The sequence below is a fragment of the Danio rerio genome, chromosome 9 (genome assembly GCF_052040795.2).
Source record: "Danio rerio strain M-AB ecotype USA chromosome 9, GRCz13ab, whole genome shotgun sequence".
Taxonomy (NCBI): Eukaryota; Metazoa; Chordata; class Actinopteri; order Cypriniformes; family Danionidae; genus Danio; species Danio rerio.
Window position 1 is genome coordinate 25,235,047 of NC_141029.1, and position 24,395 is coordinate 25,259,441.

General features: G+C 34.7%; 1 protein-coding gene and 1 long non-coding RNA gene across 2 annotated transcripts in view; both read left to right on the forward strand.

Annotated features, from left to right (window-relative positions):
- tmem163a (transmembrane protein 163a) overlaps window positions 1–1,353 on the forward strand; it is a 61,339-nt gene extending 59,986 nt beyond the window's left edge. Inside the window, 2 exon segments of the mRNA NM_001128536.2 lie at window positions 323–464; window positions 610–1,353. Coding sequence (NP_001122008.2) covers window positions 323–464; window positions 610–670 — 203 coding nt within the window. The 3' untranslated portion in view covers window positions 671–1,353.
- Window positions 1,354–9,093: 7,740 nt separating this feature from the next.
- Window positions 9,094–21,532, forward strand: LOC141376119 (uncharacterized). The gene is made up of 3 exons (XR_015499405.1): window positions 9,094–9,201; window positions 9,318–9,566; window positions 20,600–21,532. It is a non-coding gene; the product is annotated as an uncharacterized LOC141376119 (long non-coding RNA).
- Window positions 21,533–24,395: the final 2,863 nt, after the last annotated feature.

Genomic DNA, 24,395 nt, shown 5'->3' on the forward strand with positions numbered 1-24,395 from the left:
CACTCAAATTTATAAGCTATAGAAAAATATTAAATACAAATTTTAAAACGTGGAAAAATATAGTGAAGCAAAAAAAAAAAAAAAGAAAGAAAAATTTTGTGTGAATTTAGTTTTTTTGCATTATTTTGCTTGAATTTAATTGTATTATCTTTCAATTTTTAAATATGCAACTGAAATATTTTAATAAATATATCTGTTTAATAAATCTGTTTGGTTTAAATGCACCAAAATACATTGTTTATATTCACTGAGAAATGGATCAGAATATTGGGGTGTACCCATATGCTGAGCACTGTATTTCCTCTTTTTCTTTTTTCTGAAGGCTTTAACTCTATGGTTGGAGGCATCATGGGCTTTTCCATCCTCATCAGTGCCGAGGTGTTCAGACATTATCCCAACGTCTGGTACCTGGACGGAACCATCGGGATCCTGATTGGACTCGTCATTCAAGCTTATGGAGTCAAGTAAGTGAATTTATTTTGACTGTCTTTAAAAATTGAGAACATACAGTTTCTATTTTCCTCAAAATGCTGTTTCATTGGATAAGTTTGTCCATATTTTAAACCCAAATTGGCCAAGTTTGATATTTTTTGTTGCTTTCACCTGCAGGCTATTGGTTGACATGATACCACGAGTAAGACAAACTCGAAACTATGAGCGCTTTGAGTAACGCTGGCTCAGAGGAAAAGAAAGGCATTGTGTGGATCCATCTCTCCCTTTTCACTCCTGCTGCTCTCTCAACACACACGATACCCAAACAAATCCAGGAATAACGTGCTGGCAGCCAAATCAGCATCATATACATCCAGACCAGCTTCTCACGTCCTCCTTCTCTCAGCACAACTCTGAAGAGAGAATGGAGGAAAAAAACAAGCAGTTCAAGAAATTGGAGTCACTGGTTGTGGAGAGTCATCCCTTTTGTTTTTATATTATGGTGGAAAATCATTCATATATACATTCTATCGCATTCTCCCACCTGTTGTCTCCCCAAATTTGATGGCAAGGTATGTTTTTGGTGCAATATTGTGTATATAACTTCACAGAAAGACCAGCAGTGTTTTAAGAGTGGAGGCAATACATATTTTGGTGAGAAAAGCACACGGAAATATCCTGGTAGGCACAATTAAAATGTAGTTTAAAAGCACAGTTTGGGGTCAGAAACATAGTTATGAAATATTGATTGATTTTGAAAAATAACTTTAATATTAAGAGGAACTATATCTGCCACAAATGTACAATTTAAAATAACACCTTATGAGATGAGATAATAGTCAATTTGACTAACCAGCACAAACTCCCTCAAAATGAGACATTTACAGGATTTAAAGCTGATTTTATCGAACCACAAACAAACAAAATGACAGATTTTCAACAAATCTGATATTGTTTTGCTACTTCTTTGTACTTTGCAATCCAATGCAAAATATGTCCATTGATATATTTTGCAGCTCTGTATTTGTCTTATTTGAAATCATCAATCCGATGGTTTCTGTGCAAAGTTTAACAAGTGGTTCCTTGCTTTGTATTGCTATTATTTTTGTTTGCCTCTTGCAGTTAAATTCATTTCTGTGTGCCAAACAAGAGTGATATTAGAGAGGCCTGAAGAGTCGTCTGAAGTAGAATTGATTGATTTGGGCTCCAGAGGACAGAGTGATTGATCGGAGTGTTGTGGTGGGTTTTTGAGGGAGGTCATCTTATTCCACAGTTAAGAGCAAAATATTGGAAAATCAAAGCACATTTTAGTTTCTGCATTTTTAACAATTCTAATGTATTATATAATGGCTTTTTGCTTGTTTTTTTCCTATAGAGACAGAAGCATGATTTATAGGTCATTTGTGACTATAAATCACGAGTGTCTAAACTCGGTCCTGGAGGGCTGGTGTCCTGCATGTTTTAGTTCCAACCCCAATTAAACATACCTGAATCAGCTAATCAAGCTATTTCAAGGCAAGTGTGTTGAAGGAAGTTGGAGCTAAACTATGCAGGACACTGGCCGTCCAGGATGGAGTTTGGACACTCCTGCAATAAATCCACACTATTGTTTAAAGGTTTGGGGTCAGACTTTTTTTCTTAAAAAAGCATTATTATGATCAAAAGTGATGCTAAAGACATGTACCATTACAAAAAAATGTATTGCAAATAGATACTGTTCATTTAAACTTTCTGTTTAATAAATAATAATGGAAAACATTAATCCAAAAAAATCTATGGATAATTGAGCTTGAAACTTGCATATTAAAATGATTTCTGGAGAATCGTGATTCTTGAATGCATCTGAAAATTCAGCTTGCCCATCATGAGAAAATTTTCCACTATCACTTTATATATATATATATATTTATTTTTTTTTTTATCAAATTTTTTTTAATTGTACTGACTCCAAACTTTTGTAACATTAGTGAATTTTAAATGTATTATTTTTTTAACAACTACCAGATAAAAAATTTACAAGTTATTAATTGACATATTTTGCATAACTCACTTCCCAAGCACAGAAGTATGCGATTTAAATGTAATACTCTAAAATAATCTTTCTTACAGCGTACACTTTGCCACTGCCCACTCCAAGTACATTAATTCTTATTCCTGTTACAGATAAACAAAGTTTGATGTTTTTAAGCAAATGAGCCCTGTGGCAGATATTTTACTGGTTCATCTTTTACATAATCAATTCTCAGCATCAGCTAATTTTTTTTATAATTTGTGTTTTTTTGTCCCGTATAATTGGGGCGTAAATAAACCTGAATGTAAACAGCACAACTGCTGATGTTTCTCACAGACAATCACGAGTCCACCAAGAGCTGCAGCACAGACTCCCAAAGCCTTTTGTCTACTGCTCAATGTGATCTCATCTGAAGAGGGAAGCAGATTACTTCATATGTACGTTCTTATTATCATCATATTAATTTTGTTGGTTCTATTTATTACTGATTTTTACTTAAGTGATGCATTTGGTGTGTTTGTAAGGCCCAATTTGTAGTTTTCACTCATGTGACTGGAAGGCAAAACATTCATAAACTACAGACGTGTCAATTTTTGAAAACTTCTAGAAGAAAAACAACTAAATGTAAACAGATTGCAACTTTTGGACATATAATTCACATACAGCGCATGCTCAATATATTAATCTCCAAAAAAAAATTGTAGTGTAATAAGACCGCAATAATCAGTTTAGATCAATTTTAATTTGATAGTCAATAGAACATAAATGCAGCAGGTGAACCCTGAATATGAACACGCTCTCTTATATCATTAAGCAAAATAATTCTTTTTTTTTATAATCCCAGCAGACACCCTAATGTCAAAACGACATCAAACTGACATTGACATAAAAAAACACATCTAAAATACTAATTAATTTGATGTCAGAACCTTGACATCCATATGACATTCATACATTGATGCACTATTGACCACCAAAATAACGAAATAACAAACAAAAATATTATAATATAAAAACTGATTTTATTTGAAAACTTCAATCACAAATTTACACTGATCTTTGTATCCCTACTATGTATCTAAACCACATTGCTGTCAAAATGTCATCAAATTGACATCAACATTGGCATCAAAAAAAAAATAAAAATAAATAAATAATGTATTACTGTTAGTGTTAGAAATCAACTTGATGTCACTTAGATCAGTGGTTCTCGAAGTGGGGGTCGGGACCCCCTGAGGGGTAGTGGGACAATAAAGAGGGGTCACCTGGGGATTTCCAAAAATCTATTTATGTTTATTAAACCATAAGAATTACAATATATTATCCATAACCTACTGAAGAGAAAGAAATTATCATTTATAGTTACTATATAGTTACTACGGTAGCTTATAGTTACTAGTTCTATTGGATTGCGATTTCTCAGGTAATTACATTTTATTGGAGACACAGCAATTGCATCAGATGCAGCAGATTGATTTTATAACACCAGGTTAAACTTTCTGGCCCATTCACAGCACTAACATACATAAAAAAATCAAACAAAGAATAGACTTGGGTCTATTGGTGTGTATGCACGCCATTGCTACCAAGGTTTCTGTATTTATAACCATCTCTGAGGATATTGGGGGTCGCGAGTTTGGAAACCCCTGATTTAGATTGTCAATTGACATCATATCAATTGGCATTTTTTAAACATGTTTTTAATGTTGTTTTAACATCAGGGCATTTGCTCATTTAATTGACCTCGGGCCAAGATTAAGGGTCTTTTTTCTTCTGTGGAACGTTAAACATTTTTTAGTTGAAACCGTGGTGCTTGGTGAATCAGAAATCGCAAATTAGCAGGTACTGGCACTTTAAAAACCAAAATAATAATAATAATAATAATATAAATAAAAATAATCACACAGTAGGCTACTTGGTGGCGCAGTAGGAAGTGCTGTCGCCTCACAGCATGAAAGTCACTGGTTCTAGCCTCGGCTGGGTCAGTTAGCATTTAAGTGTGGAGTTTGCATATTCTCCCCGGATTCGCGTGGGTTCCCTCCGGGTGCTCCGTTTTCCCCCACAGTCCAAAGACAAGCGCTAAAGCTGAATTGAATAAATTAAATTGTCAGTAGTGAGTGTGAATGCAAGAGTGTTTCCCAGTTTTGGGTTGTGGCTGGAAGGACATCCGCTGCGTAAAACATGTGCTGGTTAAGTTGGCAATTCATTTCGCTGTGGCTACCCCTGATTAACAAAGGGACTAAGCTGAAAAGAAAGTGAATGAATGATATATTTTGTTCTTTTATTATCACTGATGTGCAACATTAGTATTTACTATAGTACAAACCTGGTTCAATTTAAATAGCGGTCAATAATACAAAGCAGTGTTTTGCCTTTCAGGCTGGTGTTCTTATACATAATGCATATATATATATGTCAATGGAGGTCTTGTGTTATAACTTGAATTTTTTTCTCTCCCATTCATTATTTCATGATCCTATGTAACCGTACTGATTAGACTGTACATGTGTATAGACTGTCCATGGTGACTGATATTTCAATGTGCCGAATTAATGCTGTATTATGTTTACAATATTTGGTATTGAGTACTAATAATATTCAGATGTCAGGTCTCTCGCGACTGCCCGGGCAGGCAGCTCGTTTGTTCTCAGTCATTCGCTTTATTCGTTGATTCTCATCAGGCATACTGTGCTAGTTTTGTAAATCTAGGCATGTGTTAGGCTGTAGTAAACCACCAGCTGACACGTAGAGCTGTAGTTGCTTGTGAGTTACTGTAATGATCATCAGGGTCACGCAGTGGGTTAAATGGGTGCGTTTGCTTGGTTTAGGTCGTGATGATTGTAAAAACCATAGATCAGTCTATATTCCAAAGACAAACTGACAGCTTGACCCTGTTTTAGTTTGTACTACTGCTGTAGTTTAGTCTTAAGCAATACTCCCCGCACAGATATAAATACTGCTGTTCGCTTTGCATGAAGAAACACCACCAAATGCTGCACAAACACACACTGACACGAGCACACACACAAGCACATACATTTATAACGTCTCTGGTACGTAGTCAAGAGGTTCTGAATGTACATTTATTTCAATAATAATAGTACTGAACTATATTTCTGTAGAACATGTGAATTATATAACTTGACCTAAAGCTTGTACAAAATAAAACCTCTCCTGAAAGCCCTTTTTGATTTGAATTGCTCATACATTTTTTGTTTACACAACTGGGTATCACAACACATATATTTGACATTAAGTCTAGCACAATAGATGTGTTTTCAGAAATATAAATGCATGTCTGGAAGCCTTTGTGAATATGATTTTATTTGATGGATGTGTAGGCCACTGTATGATGAAGGAAATATATGCTTATAATCACACTACAGTATGTGCATATATAGTATTTTACCAGTCAAAACTGATTGAGAAATAACTGAAATGGTAATAATATTTTAGAGCCAGCACATTAGAATGTTTTCATGTGACATGAGATTTTTTAGAACATTTAAAATATTAATTATGTTACGCTCTTGACCAGATGAGTGTGCAGAGAAAGAAAATGATTAAAAACAACAATTATAAATGATTATTATTGTTGTTATTATAAATATACACCAAGGAATATTCACTGAAGTAAAAATAGTTGTAATAACCAGTCCCAGTCTTTTATACAAAAAAGCAAGAAAAAGTATTTCTCTATCCTGAACTTTTGACTAAACTAATCTCTGCTGCACTATTTTTTTAGAACCACTAGATGGTGATGTTAACAGGTAGTTAAACACATATACCATACAATATCAGAGTAATGCAAATTTGGTCACTGCTTGTAAAAAGAAGGAACGTAATCAGAAAGCTATATAACTTATTCCAAAGAATCCTCCCTTTATTTTAAAAAGTATAAAAACTCATTCTTGATGCAGATGTGATTTTGTTCTACTTAATTCTTTAATAACCTATTATTTACAAAATAATAGTAATATACATAGTACAACATATTTATAAATAATATATTTATACTATTTTTCTCCAAATATTTGAGTTGACGTAAGTGATACTGCACTCTCAGAAATAAAGGTACACGAGCTGTCACTGGGGTGGTACCTTTTCAAAAGGTACACATTTGTACTTCAAGGGGCCATATTGGTACCCCAAAAGTATATATTAGTACCTAATATGTACTAATATGTACCCATGAGGGAATAATATGGATCTTTGAGGTACAAGTTTTTACCTTTTGAAAAGGTACCACCCCAGAGACAGCTCGTGTACCTTTATTTCTGAGAGTGTGTCTACTGTATGTTCTGACTTAAAACTACCTTTCTGTTCATTGTTTAAAAGAATGCTTTTTAAAAAAGCTTAACCTAACATTACAAAGGTTATAGCTTACTTACATTTACATATCAATACCAAGTATCTAACTGTCCTAAATATTTATTTGAGCCCCTAACATTATTGAGTTTGTAATTAAAAGCTTGTTTGGGGCGATATGACGTGTTTTTGTTTGTTTGTTTTTTATTAACAAGAAGCAACATGTACAGTTTTCCTATACAACAAAATCACTTTACACTTCTACATTTCTTAGCAAGAATGTATTAAATGAGAAAAAAAAATAAAAATAAAAACAGAGCAGAGGGTACATAATTATTACATATAAATATATAATTACATATAAATATATATATTTTTTCCAATTTTAGTTATTAACAAAAGTTATTAAATGCACTTTTACTACAGGAAATGTATATATTCAAACATTTTTAAGCTAAAAATGTTAAAGGAGGAGCATAAATTAACTGTTTTAATTGCTTTTCTATTTTTAGACTTAGAAATCACTTTTATATACAGTTGAATCTCCTTTTCTAGCACAATGAAGAGAAGTTTGCTTTTGGCAAACTTGGATTATGTGTGTGAAATATACATAATAATAAAATAAAGTTTTTTTATTATAGATTAACCCAAAATCACATGTTTATAAGATAAGGAAAATGATTTTCAATTATTATGAGCAGTAAAAGCTTCAACATTAATCCAAACAAGCTGAGTATGTTGGCAAGACGAAAATAAATGTGAAATATTTCATTAAATCTTTTACAAAAACAACATCTAACTCAATATCAATTTGACATTTTTGTTTTAATATTTTTGTAAGATAAACTCTATGAAGTCATTTAAATGATATTTCTTTAGCCTTATTTGTAATAAAAATATTTGAGGTAATGACCATACTTGAGTCCAGCTGACATTATTAAAAATATTGTTCCAGTAAAAACAACAGACGGTATAGACGTATTATTATTATTTTTTTTTTTAGGATTAAGGGATTTGAAAAGTTAAATACGAAGATAAAAAGCGAATGTGTGCAATTCTTCACACAACCTCTAGGCGGCGGAAGATGACAAACATATTTATTTCTAGAGAAATTAACACTGGTGTTTTGGTGCCTTTTGTTGTAAATTTAATTTCCGAGTTAAATAAGGCAGATGTGTTTCCATAAACCTCGACAGCAATCAAAGTTGGTTGAGTTTTATGAAGTGTTAACATCTAGCAGTCGTGTCAATCACTTGTATAAGAATTTCTCAAGTCGCTTTTATTAAAAATTCAGTGTCATTTCAGCGTTATCTAATAATCAGCACTTGTGGAAACACCATCTGCCTCTTAATCTGCCAGCACTTGGACTTCCGCTGAAACTCTCAAGTGTGAGTGAACTGAACGAACAGATTTCAGTCTGGATGCAGGCGGACAGTCAAACTCAATGGTGACAGACAAACCACAACAGGCAGACCCCGCTGGTCGGCCGGCTGGAAAAGGGTTCAGAGGGAGTCGAGCTTTCAGAAGCTGCCCGAAAGCCGGGGGGAATGGCTGGAATCTCTGGTCCAGTCCTCCCCCATCAGACCCGCCTCAAGTGTAAATCCCAGAGCCGCATGTCTGAAATGACACTTACAGCTGCTCAGTGTTGTTTTTGGATTCTGTCTCTATATATGCAAAGTGGACTTTGACTCATTGAGATTCCATCACTCTCCCATGTCAAAGAGTCTTAATTTAGAAACATTGTTGCTGTTTGTAGCCAAGAACAAACACATTTTTTCATTTAAAGTTTTAAATAATTATCTTTTTTTTCTTTTGAATTTTAAAAAAGTAAATTAAATTGAAATGTACCTAAAGTACTATAGTATAAATAAACACAAACACACATGCTTGTATATAGTTTACAAGGTCTCTTAGTAGGCATAGTGTGTTTTATACTGTAAAAACTGCTTATTATATATAGCCTACATGGTCCCTAAACCCAACACTCATATTCTTTGAATATCAAAAACTATGTTTTTGAATTATGTGGATATACCTTGATTGAGTACAACAGATCCTTCCCATGTCATACATGTTTTCCTTGTTAACACATAAAATGATGTTGATATGGTTTCATGTACAGTACATGCCTCTGGCTGTAAGTAATGATGGGGTGGTACTCAATTCTCAGGCTTGGCTGCAGGCTGCTCCAGAAACTCGGGACTCATGTTGAAGACTCTCCTTCCTCTAATGAACCTTACAGCAGGGGTGAAGCCTTGTTCACTGAACTGAACAGCATTCCTGAGGTGATGTGAGATTTAACCACAAAACACGGTCACAGCTGCACACCTGCATCTCCGTTCACTGCAGGGGGCTTCACTTTCAGACACATCTTCTGTTATTTTAACTAGTGCTGCTTATAATAATGTTAAATAGTGATATTCTGAATGAGCAAACTTTTATACTTTGATGTATGTTTTTAATTTCTGTTAAAGTTTAAAATTTTTTTTCCATGTTTCTAAAATGTAAATGCACTTTAAAATGTTTTAATTTTAATGGACTTTTTTCACTCAAAAACTTTCAACAGAAAGTTTTTCTGCAGCATAAATCCAACCTGAAAACTATCCAGCTATTCTACATCCAGCCCACTTGGTGTCAGCATAAAGTTCAAGACAACTGACTAGCAACACATATTGGCAAAAAAGTTACTTTCAGTCATATGAAAGTGTTTGCATCCAAACACCACCACTATACCAACCATCACTGGGGATGAGCTATTCATGCTAAAATGTACAAATGTGATCATGCAAATTCCTATGGAGTAGCCACTGAATCAGTAAGTTACAAATTTTGTCATGTTTGTTATATGCTGTTGTGCTTTAAATCAATATTTGACAATTAAATAATATTTAATAAGTTGATATAGATATAGACAAAAGAGATGTTGCAGTTCATGAAAAGCTTCTTGTGTTTTGCATGTGATTGTAATCTGATATTCAGTAAGCATTCCTGATTTAGCATATGACTGTAAACAGGGCAAGTGCTTAAGAGTCTTTGCTGCCACACGCCCTGTTGTCAAATGTTGTGTGGTTGTTTGTCAGAAGTAGGTCAAATCGTCCATCTTCCACCAAACAATCAAATGATGCAGTTTCCTTGATGAGAATCGGGTATCGTGGGGTTACACTCCACATTCAACACGGCACAGTATTGATTCAGAGGCTCAAGGGATCAGTGCTAATGGAAACTGCTTTTGTAATGGACAAGGTTTTACGATAAAATATGCTGGGTTGTCGTAACCCAATATTAGGTGAAATATGGACAAACTCAATGTTAGATCATTGTTTTCAATTCAATTTAAATTGTTTTTTTTTTAACACAATGCTTTATGTTTATCCATAACTCTCTCAAATGCGGCTTAAAACTTCTTTAGAGTGATATAGTGGTCCAGATTAATGCTCAACAAAAACAAGGCTACTTTTACTCTTTTGTTTTAATACACACACCTTTGTTCTGTTTACCCTCGAAAAAACTGATTTGCAACAGAAATGATGCTTAGCTAATATATAATATCATGTGAAAAACAGTATGCAAGCCCAGTGGTATGTCTAAAATTAAAGCATTTAGTAGGTAAAAAGAACACTGCACATCCATTGGACACTAGACTATACTATACTATACTATACTATACTATACTATACTATACTATACTATACTATACTATACTATACTATAGACCATTTCAATGTGGTGATGTCACTTGCCCATGAACATTTCCTGCTTGTTGTCAAACTATTTCATAACTGTAACAAAATGCAATTCAATCATAACATAAAGTTTAAACCACTATCATAACATTATTCATCAATATCTGGACCTTTTAGGAAGCTTTGAAGCTATATGAATAAACAAATGTAAAACAGGAAATATGTTACAACCATTGTTATTGTTTACATCTCTCAAAACTGTCTATACTATACTATACTATACTATACTATACTATACTATACTATACTATGAGGCCCTGTGAGAGGTTTATAATGTCAAAATGGTGGATGTTGTGTTTCTAGTTTTGTAGTGTACTGCTCTAATTCAATATACTATATAGAACACACTTTTCTAACAGCCATAAAGTAAATTCTAATTCTAATTTACTATCTATTTGAGGATGCAATTTTAGACACAGCTAAAGTTTTTGCAAACCTTCCAGACCTCATTTCAGTTAAAACTTTTGGGTTGTGCTAGGATGTACCGAAACAAATACATTTGAAAACAAAGGCACGTCTGCCCACCATAACAGGATTGGCTCTTTTAGATCAAAAAAACTGGGCTATTTAAATGTTAATTTAAATGTTAAATTTAAATGTTCAGTTGTACATTCTATGCTAGTGTTGCACGGACCCATGATGTTTGACAATGACAATGATGTTTTACATGGATACTGAAATACAAGTGACTAGGGTATATGCACAGCTAGTGTTTCTTACCAATAAACCTATGGTGAACAGTTAAGCTTTAACGCTTGATAGAAGGCGTGTCTGAATTTGGGGCTGACACAATCTTCATAGCAGTGTCAGCCAATGAAATTAGTCAGAAATAGGCCACTGTCTGAGCTGGTGTATTTGCATACAGCGATCTGATTGGCTGACACTTCCATCTTCACTTGAAAAGTTGAGCAAGTCCCAACTTCTGCAGCGAGCATTGCCTCTCAAGCGGTGCCGATGGATCCGCAATGCAGTTCGGCAAAGCCTGACGTCACCCATTCAAAGTGAATGGAAAGTGTTGAAGCTGGGGCGTTACACTTTTATGGTTCCTTTTACAGCATCAATTTTGTAATGTAATTAAGGGTGTCTTCACACTTGCACTATTGGTCCGCAACCGGCTTCATTTGATGTCAGAGTACTGTTCATTTAGCTTGTGTGAACGGTATCTTCTGAACTCGGGTGCGCACCCACAAACTGTACCTGAGTCGGCCTGAAAGAGTCTGGGGTACTGTGAATTGCCAACTGTACAACAAACCTTTGTTTTTATTGTGTTCATTCGTGTGTGTATGTCTGTGTATCACCTGCCTTGGCAACAAGCGGAACTGACCCAGTGCAAACAATGATAAGGTATGCTTGTCTCCACCAAAAACGACTTCTACAGACATCGCATGATGTTCTAAACGTTTTTAATAGTTTGTGGGGGGCGCAAGTGGCACTCTGTAATTGGCTTTGATAACAAAAGCAAAAGATTCAGTAAAAGCAGAATGACCATGATGTGTGTATGTCTCCATTTTGCTGCTTTGCTTTCGTGGCTGTAACCTAGCAACAGCTGTACACACAACAGCAGCTTGATGATGCAAGCGTACCTGGGTTCAGAAGGAAAAAAGACTTCTGTAACCACGCAAAATGCAAACGGCTGAAGTTTAAGGAAGACGCAATTAAAAAAAGTACACATATTTGCAAACCCACCTAAAGTTACAAACAATGGTGCCAATGAGAGCGATCATGTGGTGAATGTTGATCTGCTAGCCGAGATCAATCAAGTGTTTTCAGAGAGAGTGCTGAAAGACTCGGTCATACGCAGTGATACGTTGCATACGTTGCGTGTTCAGCATAAATGGCCGCTAAATGTAAAATATCTGTTGTTCATTAGCAGGAAGACGATGAAGGCTCTTGGGTTGAGCCCAATGAGCCTTACATCCAAAAATAGAGCAGTAGAGCACTAGCAATAGTTGTTCCTTTGGTGACATGGCTTTGACTCACACACTGAAAATGGCAAACTGAGGATCTGGTAATGCGCACCTGTCAATCAATATTGGTGGGCCGGGGTACAGCACTTCTACGTCAAGTTGCGGTTGGTCTCAAAACCACTACAATTGGTCCACCGTTTTTATGTTGTTAAATTATAATAAAAAAAAGGACTGGGTGTGTTTATATCACCCCAATTAGACGGTCTATACACTATACCTACATGTCTGTTCAAACAGCTGGAAAAGTTAATTTTTCACCATAGGTGCCCTTTAACACATTTCAGTATTAGACATACATTGCTTATAACCAAAACTGTTATAATTTGTGTTTTATTTAATTTAAACGTAAATCCACTTTATTCTGTAATTATATATTTACTTCGAATAATTACTCTATACAGTCTGATTTGTATTGCGTTCTGTTCTAAATACAGGTAACAATCAGGTAGGGTTTGCTTTCAATTTTTTTCTCTCTCAACAAAACTGAATAAAATATGGTTATTAACAAATGTCATTTTAATTTGTGTTGTACTAAGTATATCGATATAAGCAACAGTTCTGTACTAGAATTTGATCGTCATCTTAGGTGGTGTATTGTGAATGCAGATATTTTCAGAAATGCACCCAGTGTAGATGAGGATGGTTTCATGTTAAAGGAAGTCTGGCTCTTCCCGATTGAGAGCTCAGGATCTGTTGCTCATGGAATGTCTGGATCTGCCAATGGAGGACAAGAGGGGGGGTAGCTGTTGCCATGACAACAGCCATAAGCTTGCCATATGGAGGGGGAGGGTGAAAACAGGCATCTAATAAATGCCAATGAGTGCTGGATGGAGACGTCTGCAACATGCTGGCAGATGGACTCAGAGTCTACCACTGGGAACACTCACATATACAAACCTGTGAAATTATTTAACTGGGAACTTCTTCTCTGCAGAAATACTGCCAATTGTCCTGCCAATAGCTTTTAAGGACTTATAAATTAATCTGTATGTCAGAAAAGATGTTAAATAAACTTAAATAAAATAATGATAGAAATAATTAATAAATAAATAAATGTTATTTGTTAATATTTTAATTATATTTTAAATATATTTTAAGAATTGTCACAAAGTATCAGAATATTTCAAAGAAAAGTACAAAAATATTAAATTGAAATCAAGATACATTAAAAAATGAATACAATTTAATAACTAAATTTATTCAATTTGCTTCAGCTGAGTCCCTTATTTATCAGGGTTGTCACAGAGGAATGAACTGCCTACTATTCCAGCATTTGTTTAAGGCAGCGGATGCTCTTCCAGCCGCAACCCAGTACTGGAAAACCCCCATACACTAGGCATGGGCCGGCATAAGATTCTGATGGTATGATAACCTTGGATAAAATATCATGTTATTTTTATTAGTTTTACATTATTGTGATTACTGCTCTAAATTATATTCTTCTTAAATGTAAACAACAACTCTTTTTTTTTTTTTTGTCTTTGAACACAATAGATCTTATTTTGAGAAAAGTTTATAATATTTTGGAGCAGTTAACATGTCAGGCTAAATAATTCAAATGAATCTTTGACTTTTGCTGTCTTTATTAGTTTAAAAAACACAGATTTCTTTACAATTTAAAACTGCATTTTTGGATATCTTTTTTGCTACCTTGACTTGACTTGACTTGTCCAAATTGCGGTAAACCTTGAAAACAGTTATCGTCCCATGCTTACCATACACTCTCACATTCACACACACTCTTTACTTTACATGCCAGTTTTTTTTTTTACCCAATCCCTAGTCAGGACTCGAAGCAGCAACCTTCTTGCTGTGAGGTGACTGTGCTAATCATTGAGCCACTGTGTCACCTTAAAAACTATATTTGATTTACAAATAAAATAAATAAATAAAATAAAATAAAACACATTAGGGCTATATCTAAATATGAATTTGTCTGCATAGATAACTATTTAAATTTTGTTTTAGTTTGTCCAAATTTCTCCCAAATGTGGATTGGAACAACCCAGAAATTTTTGTGTAGTACTTTTCATTTTGTAATAATGCTTATTTTGAAAATATCTCAGACATAGTTCAATATTTCCATGTTTTAGATAAACATTCCATCATGGACCCTTTTCACAAGACTGTTTTGATGCATTTTACGGTCATTGGCATCTTAAATCCTTGAAGGTTTTTAATATTTAGATTTTTTAAAAACTGTATACATATGTATTTACATATATATTATATAATCTTTGTATCAAATTACAAAAAAAAAAAAACAACCACTTGTGCAGGGTGTTTCTAATGCAGAGTGAATGTGCAGGACAGTAAATTCGATGTTCTGATTACTGTTATCAGTGTCTCACAATTATTTTCCCTTTTCTGATATTCTTGATAACACCATCATCAAGTTTTCTTTTATAACTTCAGCAAATAGTATTGTAAAAAATGGTTGTTTACATGACCAAGTTGACCCAACTATGTTGACTACTGCTTTTGAGAAACCTAGAAATGTAAAAAAGGTCTATTGTCACATCTGTGGAAAAGAGACACAGTAGGTGATGTTAGCATGGGTGTCATGAAGATATGCAGATTACGATATAGCAGACCTGACCACATACATACTGACAGACCTGAGCACATACATACACACACACACACCTCTGGGATGTTAATGTGTGAACTTTATCACCAAGTAAATGTTTCTAAAGTGTCCTTCATGATGAGAATTTTTTTCTTTTAAAAGTGTGAGTGAAGTAGAATTAAAAAAGAACAAAAGACAATGCGAAAAACGTGGACAAAACAGTCATACACATCTGACTAGAGCATGTTTACATAGAAAAACCAATGGATAAGCGTTGCAGTGGAGTACAAAACAAACACATTCTATGCATAGCCATTGGTTTACAAAGCATTGTTTTCAAACTAAAGTAAATGGAGGGAGGATACAGAAGAGATTTAAGTAATTAAATCTATGGCAAACATCCAAACACTCCAGTCTGACCTCAGCAGACAGAATTCCTGACACATAATAATGAAGGAACAGAGAACAGGCGTGGTGGGGCTGAATTTGTGCCTAGATTATACGCAATAGCTTCGACACACTTCTGTGAGTTACAACATGCTATTGAAATATCTGCGTCAATGGAGAAAAACCAGTTCAGTTTGAAGGATTACCTGCTCAAATATGCTCATAATTACATAAGGCCGCCCAATGTGTACAATTCTAGTTATGGTTTCTGTTCACTCATCATTGTGCAAGCTAACCAGAATATATCTGGAACTGAAAAAAACAAAGAGGTCAAAAATAGTTTATCTGTCCTGCGGGTTTTGTAAAAGAGCGTGTGTGGAGATATCAGTTAGTGTGAACCCATGTCTTTTAATCTTTACCATCTTCTTTCAAACAGTGTTGGTCTTAGCATGCCATTTTAGGTTATCAGCTTTATCAGTTATGGTTTTCTCTTTTGTACTGGGTGGAAACTGTGGGATCCTCAAACCTTTGCTTTACAGTGGTTTGCAGTGAAGCAGGAGCTGTGGGTTGATGAGATTATAGATTATCCAGATGCAATATGATTTTGCATAAACACATCGTCTACAAATCCCTGACCTTATCTTTTATGTAAATCTGACAACATATTTCATATAGAAAGCCATACTTTCTATACTATATACTACTCATGTGCTCAATTATGCTGAGATGTATATATATAATTTTAAAATTTAACTGCTTTTATTCTCTAAATAATGCAAAAAATACTTTCTCTAGAAGAAAATATATTATCAGACATACTGTGAAAATTTCCTTGCTCTGTTAAACATAGTGGAAATATTTTAAAAAGTTTTTCTTTTCAACTACATACTACTCATGTGCTCAATAATTCAGAGCTATATATATATATATATATATATATATATATATATATATATATATATATATATATATATATATATATATATATATATATATATGCAAATGAATATTTTTATCAATTTATCAGTAAATATAGGTTATATATTTATTAAAATAATATTTTAGTCACTGAACATCTTTAGCAATAGAAAGGTAATACATTTCAATTCATGCAAAATATTTGAAACTAAACATCATTAGAAACAAAATTACAAACTACAAAATTTCAACATTTTTTTTTTTTTTGTTCTCCTTGAATTTATTTATTTATTTTCAGAACATATTTCAGTTTCAAGTATTACTAAAAACAGCTGCAGATACAAGTAGAAGCACAAAGCTAGCAGAGTTTTCATTCTTGTTAAATGTATTGTGGGAGTAAAAGTGGTTTAGCGCATCAAAATGTTGAATTACTTAAAGAAAAACTTTATCAACATATCAAATACCGTAAATAAGTAGTTTTCTGTATGAAATGCGCATTAACGCAAATAGTGTCATGAAGGTAATTACAGATGTTGCTGCGATTAAAGGACTGTTTCTTAATATTATTCACAGTCAACTGGAACTAAATGTTTTTTAAACTTATATCAACGCATCAGTATTTTAATGATACCACAAACTTCATGTTGCATATATAATCTTTCTTTTATAAATGGTTACATTTACCATCATATGACTTTTCCATTAAATTATGCTGGACATATTAGTGAAAAGAAACTTTTGGCAAAAGCTTAATTTAAATTGCTAATGTTACATTTTTAGGTATCATCTCTACTTTTGTTTGCTTGCAAGAGAGTTAGTCTAAGCCTAATTTTGCAACATTTCACTATCACAAAGTAAAAAGTAGCTGTAAACTAAAGATTCTTGACAGCTAGCTGAAAGATAAGCTGTTATCTGATTTAAAAGAGTGATTTATTTTTTCCTGAGATTATGCAGACCTGATAACAAATGTCATAAATCCACTTGTTTACTGTTTTCTGCTTTAAATGAAACACCAGGTGTATTTGCTTTTCAGGTTTATTTGTCGAATGTTAACCACACGTGTGTTCGTGAAAGTCAAGCTCTTATTATTGCTACACCCTGTTATTGAGAAACACCCAGAGTGCTTGTTCAGACTGGATAATGTTTGACTCAAAGCACAAACACTGCATGAGCAGGCAAAGACATGTCTGAGTGCTCTTACAATGTCTACACTGGGCCAAGATACTCGCGCAAAAATACATACTCAATATATGCATCTTGTTATCCTCAGAAGGCATTTTAAGGCATGTTTAGCTCCTTCTTGTTGAGAAAATATAGCCTAGTGCAAACCAAAGTAGATAAAAGCTAATTAAGCAAGCAGCCCAGAAGACAGGCAGTCAAAGCTCGTCTGGATTTACGTTCTCCAGCTGGGGACCCCTCGCGACCACCTCTGACCCTCCGGTCCCACAAAGAGCAGGGCTGAAGTCTCTCTAAGGCTGTCCACTGTGGGAATTGCTTCCTGAGAGGGAGTGGTTGGAAAAAAAAGAGACAAGAACAAAGAAGTCTTTGTTGTTATTCCCCAAACCACCCATCGTTTAATCTAATGTAGCAAGATAATGTTTCTCCAGTGTCTAATGTGTTTTTTTTTCAGGGATAATGGTGTAGATTTTAGTTTAGGATGAGTGCAGTCTGACTCTGCAGTCTTGGTTGTTATTAGGCACTCCCTGTCAATATAATGATGTTACATAACTCTTACAGTCCTGCATTGTTGAAGTCGTTGTACTGTGATATAGTTCCTTTGAGGCTTCATAAAGGATATAAAGATGAGTTTGTGATCCTGTGGTCATACCTGGCACCTTCCTCATGGCCTCCACCTCCACCACCTGCCAGCTTTCATCAGGGTGAAGCTGTTCTTCAATTACTGACTAATAATGTCTCATTCATGAATCAACCTTTGTACTAGGAGCCTCTCTCTCTCGCTCTCTCTCTCTCCCCTTCTACTTTTCGCTTTTGCTGTTTTTGTAGTTGTAGAAAGAAAGGCCATTCTACCTGCTTGAATGACTCAGAATCATGAATAATGTTTGCCCGTGAGGGCCAGTAAAGGTAACTTAAACTTACTTCTCAGTATAAATCCCTGATATATACAGTGGCCAAGAGAGCTCAAATGTGCTTCAAATTTGGAAAACACTCGGAAATACAAAAGCCCTAATAAACTGTGAGAACATCACCATCTTCACAACATGCAAATACAGAAACATGCTGCAAGATAACTGATCTGAAAGGGAGATCTGAGGTTGTGTTCTTTTAATGTTCAGAGACCTGTTGCACATCGATGGTTTGGGTTTGTACCCAAGTAAGATCATGTTTGAGCAAACTCTGAAAGCTCAAGAAGGCAGGTTGATTTTGATTAGGTTTTATAAGCTTGGTAACTTGCGATACATGGCTAACTTACTCTGGAGTAGGTTTTATTCTGGTTAAGTGACCTATTTCTAATTGTATCTGGATGCAGCCTTTATGATGCAAGCTGAGATTGCATCTGTCAGTGATTCAATGTCAGACACAATGCACTCAATGGAGCTATTGATGACACTCTGAGGGGTAGGATTCATCCCACTCTGAGGTGGGATGAGGTGAGCCCATTGAAAAGCATTGCATGCAGCTCAGGGCATACTTACACTGGAGACAGTTACCTTGAACCGTGCCAAAGCACGATTTTCCCCCTCTCCCCCGATTGTCTGCACTCACACTGCATTTTTCCTTCCGAACCTGAGCAAGCTTACGTCATGGATGATTTGGCTGTTAAGTTTAACAGGAAGAGAAGCGCTCTCGTTCGGCTCAGTGGACATTGCCTTAGTTATATCGTTTTAGTCATTTTGGATGCAGTGACAAACCAACTGTGATCCTCAACTTTTGACGCTCATAAATTATCATAAAAATCATCGTGCTGCACAAATTAGGAGGTTTGCTGAAGGTGCAGCTAATGTGCAGTGAGGGGTTTGCATCTTTAATAAACTACAACAGTTGACAGTTGAAAAGTAAGAATGATTAATAAATTCATATAAAACAGTTCTTAAAAAGTGATGTCACGTCTTCAAAATCAGGCTTTTGCACTCACACTAAAAACGAACCGTGCCAAAGCCCAACCAAACCAAACTGCATTGGCACACCACTTCCAACTGGACCAGTGACAGGTCAACTGACCCGTGCCTGGGCCCGATTTAGAGCACTCACACTTATCAAACAAACTTGGAAACATGCCTGGGGATGGTTCAGAGAGCATGGTGCTCCCTTAGATTGCATCTGCATCAGGTCTGCATCCAGAACCTTCTCCATATATCTGGTGCAACAAGTCCCTTTCATGTGTTTTGCTCTAAATTAAAGTATTTTACACTCACTGTAAAAAACGCTGGGTTCCACACAATTCCTGTTGTCCCAACAGAAACTGATTAAGTTAACTTAATTGTTTTTACAAATTGAAGTGGATTAAATATAAAACAATAAAGTTGTCCCCCTAAAAAAACTGAAGAATTGTGTTGATTCAGTTCATTTTAAATAAGTAGTTTGAACAAGCAGCAAAATATCATTTTTTTAAGTGTTTAAAGCATTTTTAAGCTGAAATTGTTTTTGTTGCTAATTAATTTGTTCATATTGCGTCAATTATAATGATTTATATTATAGATTCAAATACTTTACAGTTTGTCACATAATAATACTAGTTATTAATCAATAATGTCCTTAAATGTCAAAGATCATTCTCTAAACTCGCTCTAGAAATGAACCAGTGACTCATGCTATTGATTTAGCAATGCTACCAGCCTTGCACTTCTCCTATTTTCCACAGAATTTGCTAAATACATTTCAGAGTCATCAAAACGTGTGGATGACTGGTCAACATTTGACTAGTGGCATTTATTAAGCCAAATGAATCACAGTCCCACACATTATTCTGTCATAGCTACTAAAGATAGCAAATTATGCCCAGCACACAAGCATGTCAAGCGAAATGAATAGAAATGAAAGGTCTTTAGAAACTTTATCTTATTGAGCCAAACCATCTCTTGCATTTTATTAAGAAGATTAATCAGTTTGTTAATTGATTTTATAATCTTTATTTTTTTTTTTAAACAAAACTAATTTAATAATGGAAATATTTCTGTGAGGTTTGATACTTCAAACAGTGTAAACTGTTAGCCTGCCATATAATGCACTTCATAATATAATGAGTCTGTATTACTCTGAAACACAATATTTTGATGCAGAATGATTATTTTGTTTATCTTTACAGAGAAACAACTGCAGCTTGGAGTGGAAAGAACATTGGCAGACCATAACCAAAGAAAAAAAAGAAAGAGAAGGAAACCACAAGAGAGTCAATAGATCCCTGTAAAGATGTAATCTGTGCTCATATAAGCAGTATGGCATGACAGATGTTGACCACAGAAGACCTTTCCTGGAAGGGTAGTCATTCCAAGCAAGGCAGAAAACTAAGTGGACCAAAGTGTTAAATTAAAACAGAAAGATACACTGTCATATCACACTAAATGATTTAACACTCCACTATGTAAGCCCACAAAGTATGATTTTAAAGTAAAAATGAAACAAAAATGTCCAAATAAGAGTGACATTGTAACTGTGAAAAAATTTATTGATCAAGTCATGAAACCGTATGTGTTTATTTTAATCAAAAATAATTGTCTTAACACGTTTTATTAACTGAAGTCAATCAAACTGGTTTAAGTCAGTTTGATTCAACTTCAAGATGTAAAAAAACACTTATTATTTTTCCAGGATGAACATTTTGTCTAAATGTATATATTGGAACATGGACAAAGTGTTATTTATCTGTGGCTTCAGAGGAAGTCCAAAGTTTCACATTCAAGGCATTCGTGTGAATAGTTTCCCCCACTGTGATTCTCTCAGGACAGCTGGAGTGTGACCAGATGGAGCTGTTGCCATGTCAGCCTCTTGATTCCCTCTCAGTCTTGTGAAAGTGGTCTGATCATAAACAAAGCTGTATGTCATTACGAAGCCCTTCTGCCTCTCTCTCACATTTCAGCTGACGGGAATCCTGTTGGTCAGTGTGAATGAATGCCACTCATGGATTAGTCCGCTCCATGGGCCACACAAAGTGAGTTTTTAAAAAGGCTAACTTTTACTGCTGTTCAATGGTTTAGGGTCAGTTACAGTAGATATTGTTATAAAAGATTTCTGTTTCAAATAACTGATTTTCTTTTGATTTTTTTATTCATAAAACCTTCTGAATAAATACAAATGCACAAAAAATCCATACAAAAATCAACTGTTTTCAAGACACACATGTGCCATTTTACAATGCAAAACACTTATCTTAAACTGAAGTTTTATAACAATTTTTTGAATGATTAGTTTTAATAAGTAGCAGAAGCTATTACACAAACTATGAAATGCATAAAGGTCAAGGGTAGCCATAGATACAACATTAAATTACATATTAAATTATATCACATATTAAGTTTAATTATAGGAATATTTTAACATTTAGCCAAAAATATAGATTATTAAGACTAAAGAGTTCATTAGACATAAACAAAATATATTGAATCTCAAGTTAAACCACAATAGAGACATGCCAGAGCCAACTGTAAATTCCAGAATAAGTAATCCGTGGTAAGGATACTCGTAGTTGCAGTTCGTAGGTGCAGTACTGAAATATACTGTATGTGTGTGTGTGTGTGTGTGTGTGTGTGTGTGTGTGTGTGTGTGTGTGTGTGTATATATATATATATATATATATATATATATATATATATATATATATATATATACTGTAAAAACAAAAAGTTAAGGTAACTCAAACCATTTGAGGAAACTGACTGCAACAAACCATTTAGGTTCAAAAACTAATCCAAATGAGTACTGTGAACTTAATCCATTTGAGCAAACAAAGCAATTTAAGCACAGTAAAATCCAATAAATGAAGAGTAAATAAAAAAACTATATATATATAAATCAATAATCAGCTGTAAATATTTGAAGCAAGAACCGGGCCAAGCAGTGGCACAGTAGGTAGTGCTGTCGCCTCACAGCAAGAAGGTCGCTGGGTCGCTGGTTCGAGCCTCGGCTCAGTTGGCGTTTCTGTGTGGAGTTTCCAGTTTCTCTCTGCATTTGCGTGGGTTTCCTTTGGGTGCTCCAGTTTCCCCCACAGTCCAAAGACATGCGGTACAGTTGAATTGGGTAGTCTAAATTGTCCTTAGTATATGAGTAAGTGTGTGAATGATTATGTGGATGTTTCCCAGAGATGGGTTGCGGTTAGAAGGGCATCTGCTGTGTAAAAACTTGCTGGATAAGTTGGCGGTTCATTCCGCTGTAGCGACGCCGGATTAATAAAGGGACTACGCCGACAAGAAAATGAATGAATGAATGACGCAAGAACCCACTTCTTGCTTAAAGAATACTCCTAAAACTACAAACCATGACACAAAATGCAGCAATATTTGTATTTATACATTTCTGGAAGTTTTGCTACTTTAACACTTGCAGTGAGAAGGGCTGAACACAGAGCACAGAATAGCACATGACTGGAAAGACCTCTCAGGATACCAGATTAGACCAGAACAAACATTACTACTTCACATTTCAAATTACTACTTGTTTTTATTTTTATCAAATAAGTGCTGCCTTGGTGAACATAAAATACTAATTTAAACGGCATAAGTGTATATAAACATAAAACATTTCATCTTAGTTTAGTAGCAAAATGCTGAGAAGCCTGTGCAGCTTTTAAAAGTGTCAGTGCTGAATTCACACCCTCACACTCACAGTGAGAAACATTAGCACATTTTGTAGCTGCATTGAGCTGATCATTTATTTTTGGGTGGTGTGTTAAGGAAAGAGGTGAGAGTTATTTGAAGGATATAGACTTCACATAGACTTTGTGTTCTAGGGTTCATAGCCTGAGTGACTTTTAATAATTTATGCCATGGATGAAGAAATCCCAAATCATTTTTATTACTTACAACATCTCTTCTTTTTAAAGTAGCCAAAGGCTTTCATATCAAAGTGTCTCGTCAAGCATTCTTGTGCTGCTTTTCTTTCAATTTGCAACACACTATGGGGTCATGGATGAGTTTAGAAAAGATTGAAATAATTAGACTGATCCGATGTAGTCATTAATCATCCATTCATAAAGGAGTTTGTGGAGACATGATAACGCTTTATGGCTTCATGCCAGTCTACAATTGACTGCTATAAGAGGTTATAATTTAAAAAAGCTACTTAAAAATAATACCATCGGTTTTGGTATATTGTTGTTGTTTTTAAAGTCTTTACTGCTATTTTCACTAACAAGAATAATTGATCCATGCATTATGCTGTTGTTGGGGAGTTTTAAAATCATTTGCATGTTGTTCAGAAAAGGGTGGGAGGACTGTGGAATTAGTGGAAAGTGCTGGTCCCTACAACAAGCAAAGAACACAGTGCTCAGCTATTCAGCCCACGCATCGTTACTATAGTAATATAATAGTAACACAGAGTTTGCACTTTTGCAACAGAACAAGTTATGACTATACTAATTTCCTTTTTACTCTAGTCTCCCATATTTAAAAGTTGTCTTGGAGCATTTTTAATATATGTGACCATAACATAAACTGTCTTATGTTGCACAAATATAATTTTGGTAACGGCCAAAAATGCATTGTATGAGCCAAAATATATCAGAACTTAGAATTAATTAGTAATGTGCATTTCTAACTTGATTTCAACAACTTGAAATGTGATTTTCAATTTATTAAACCATCAAATTACAGATATTGAAATATCCCTGTCAAATATTGTCCTATCCTAACAAACCAAAGAAAAAAATTGAGAAGTCTTGTCTAAACGATGACTAAATGACAGCTAAATTTGGTCTATCAGTGAAAATCTAACAGATAATAGTCAAAAATAGACTATCGTCTTTAAACAGACAGGAATGAATGACTACACATGTGAAGTCTGTCTAATCGGACTATTTGATGAGTAGTCTATTTTTAGACTGTTGTTAGATGTCTAGATTTTATCTGACAGCTCAAATTCAGTTTTGTTTTGAAGTCTCTGCTTAGATG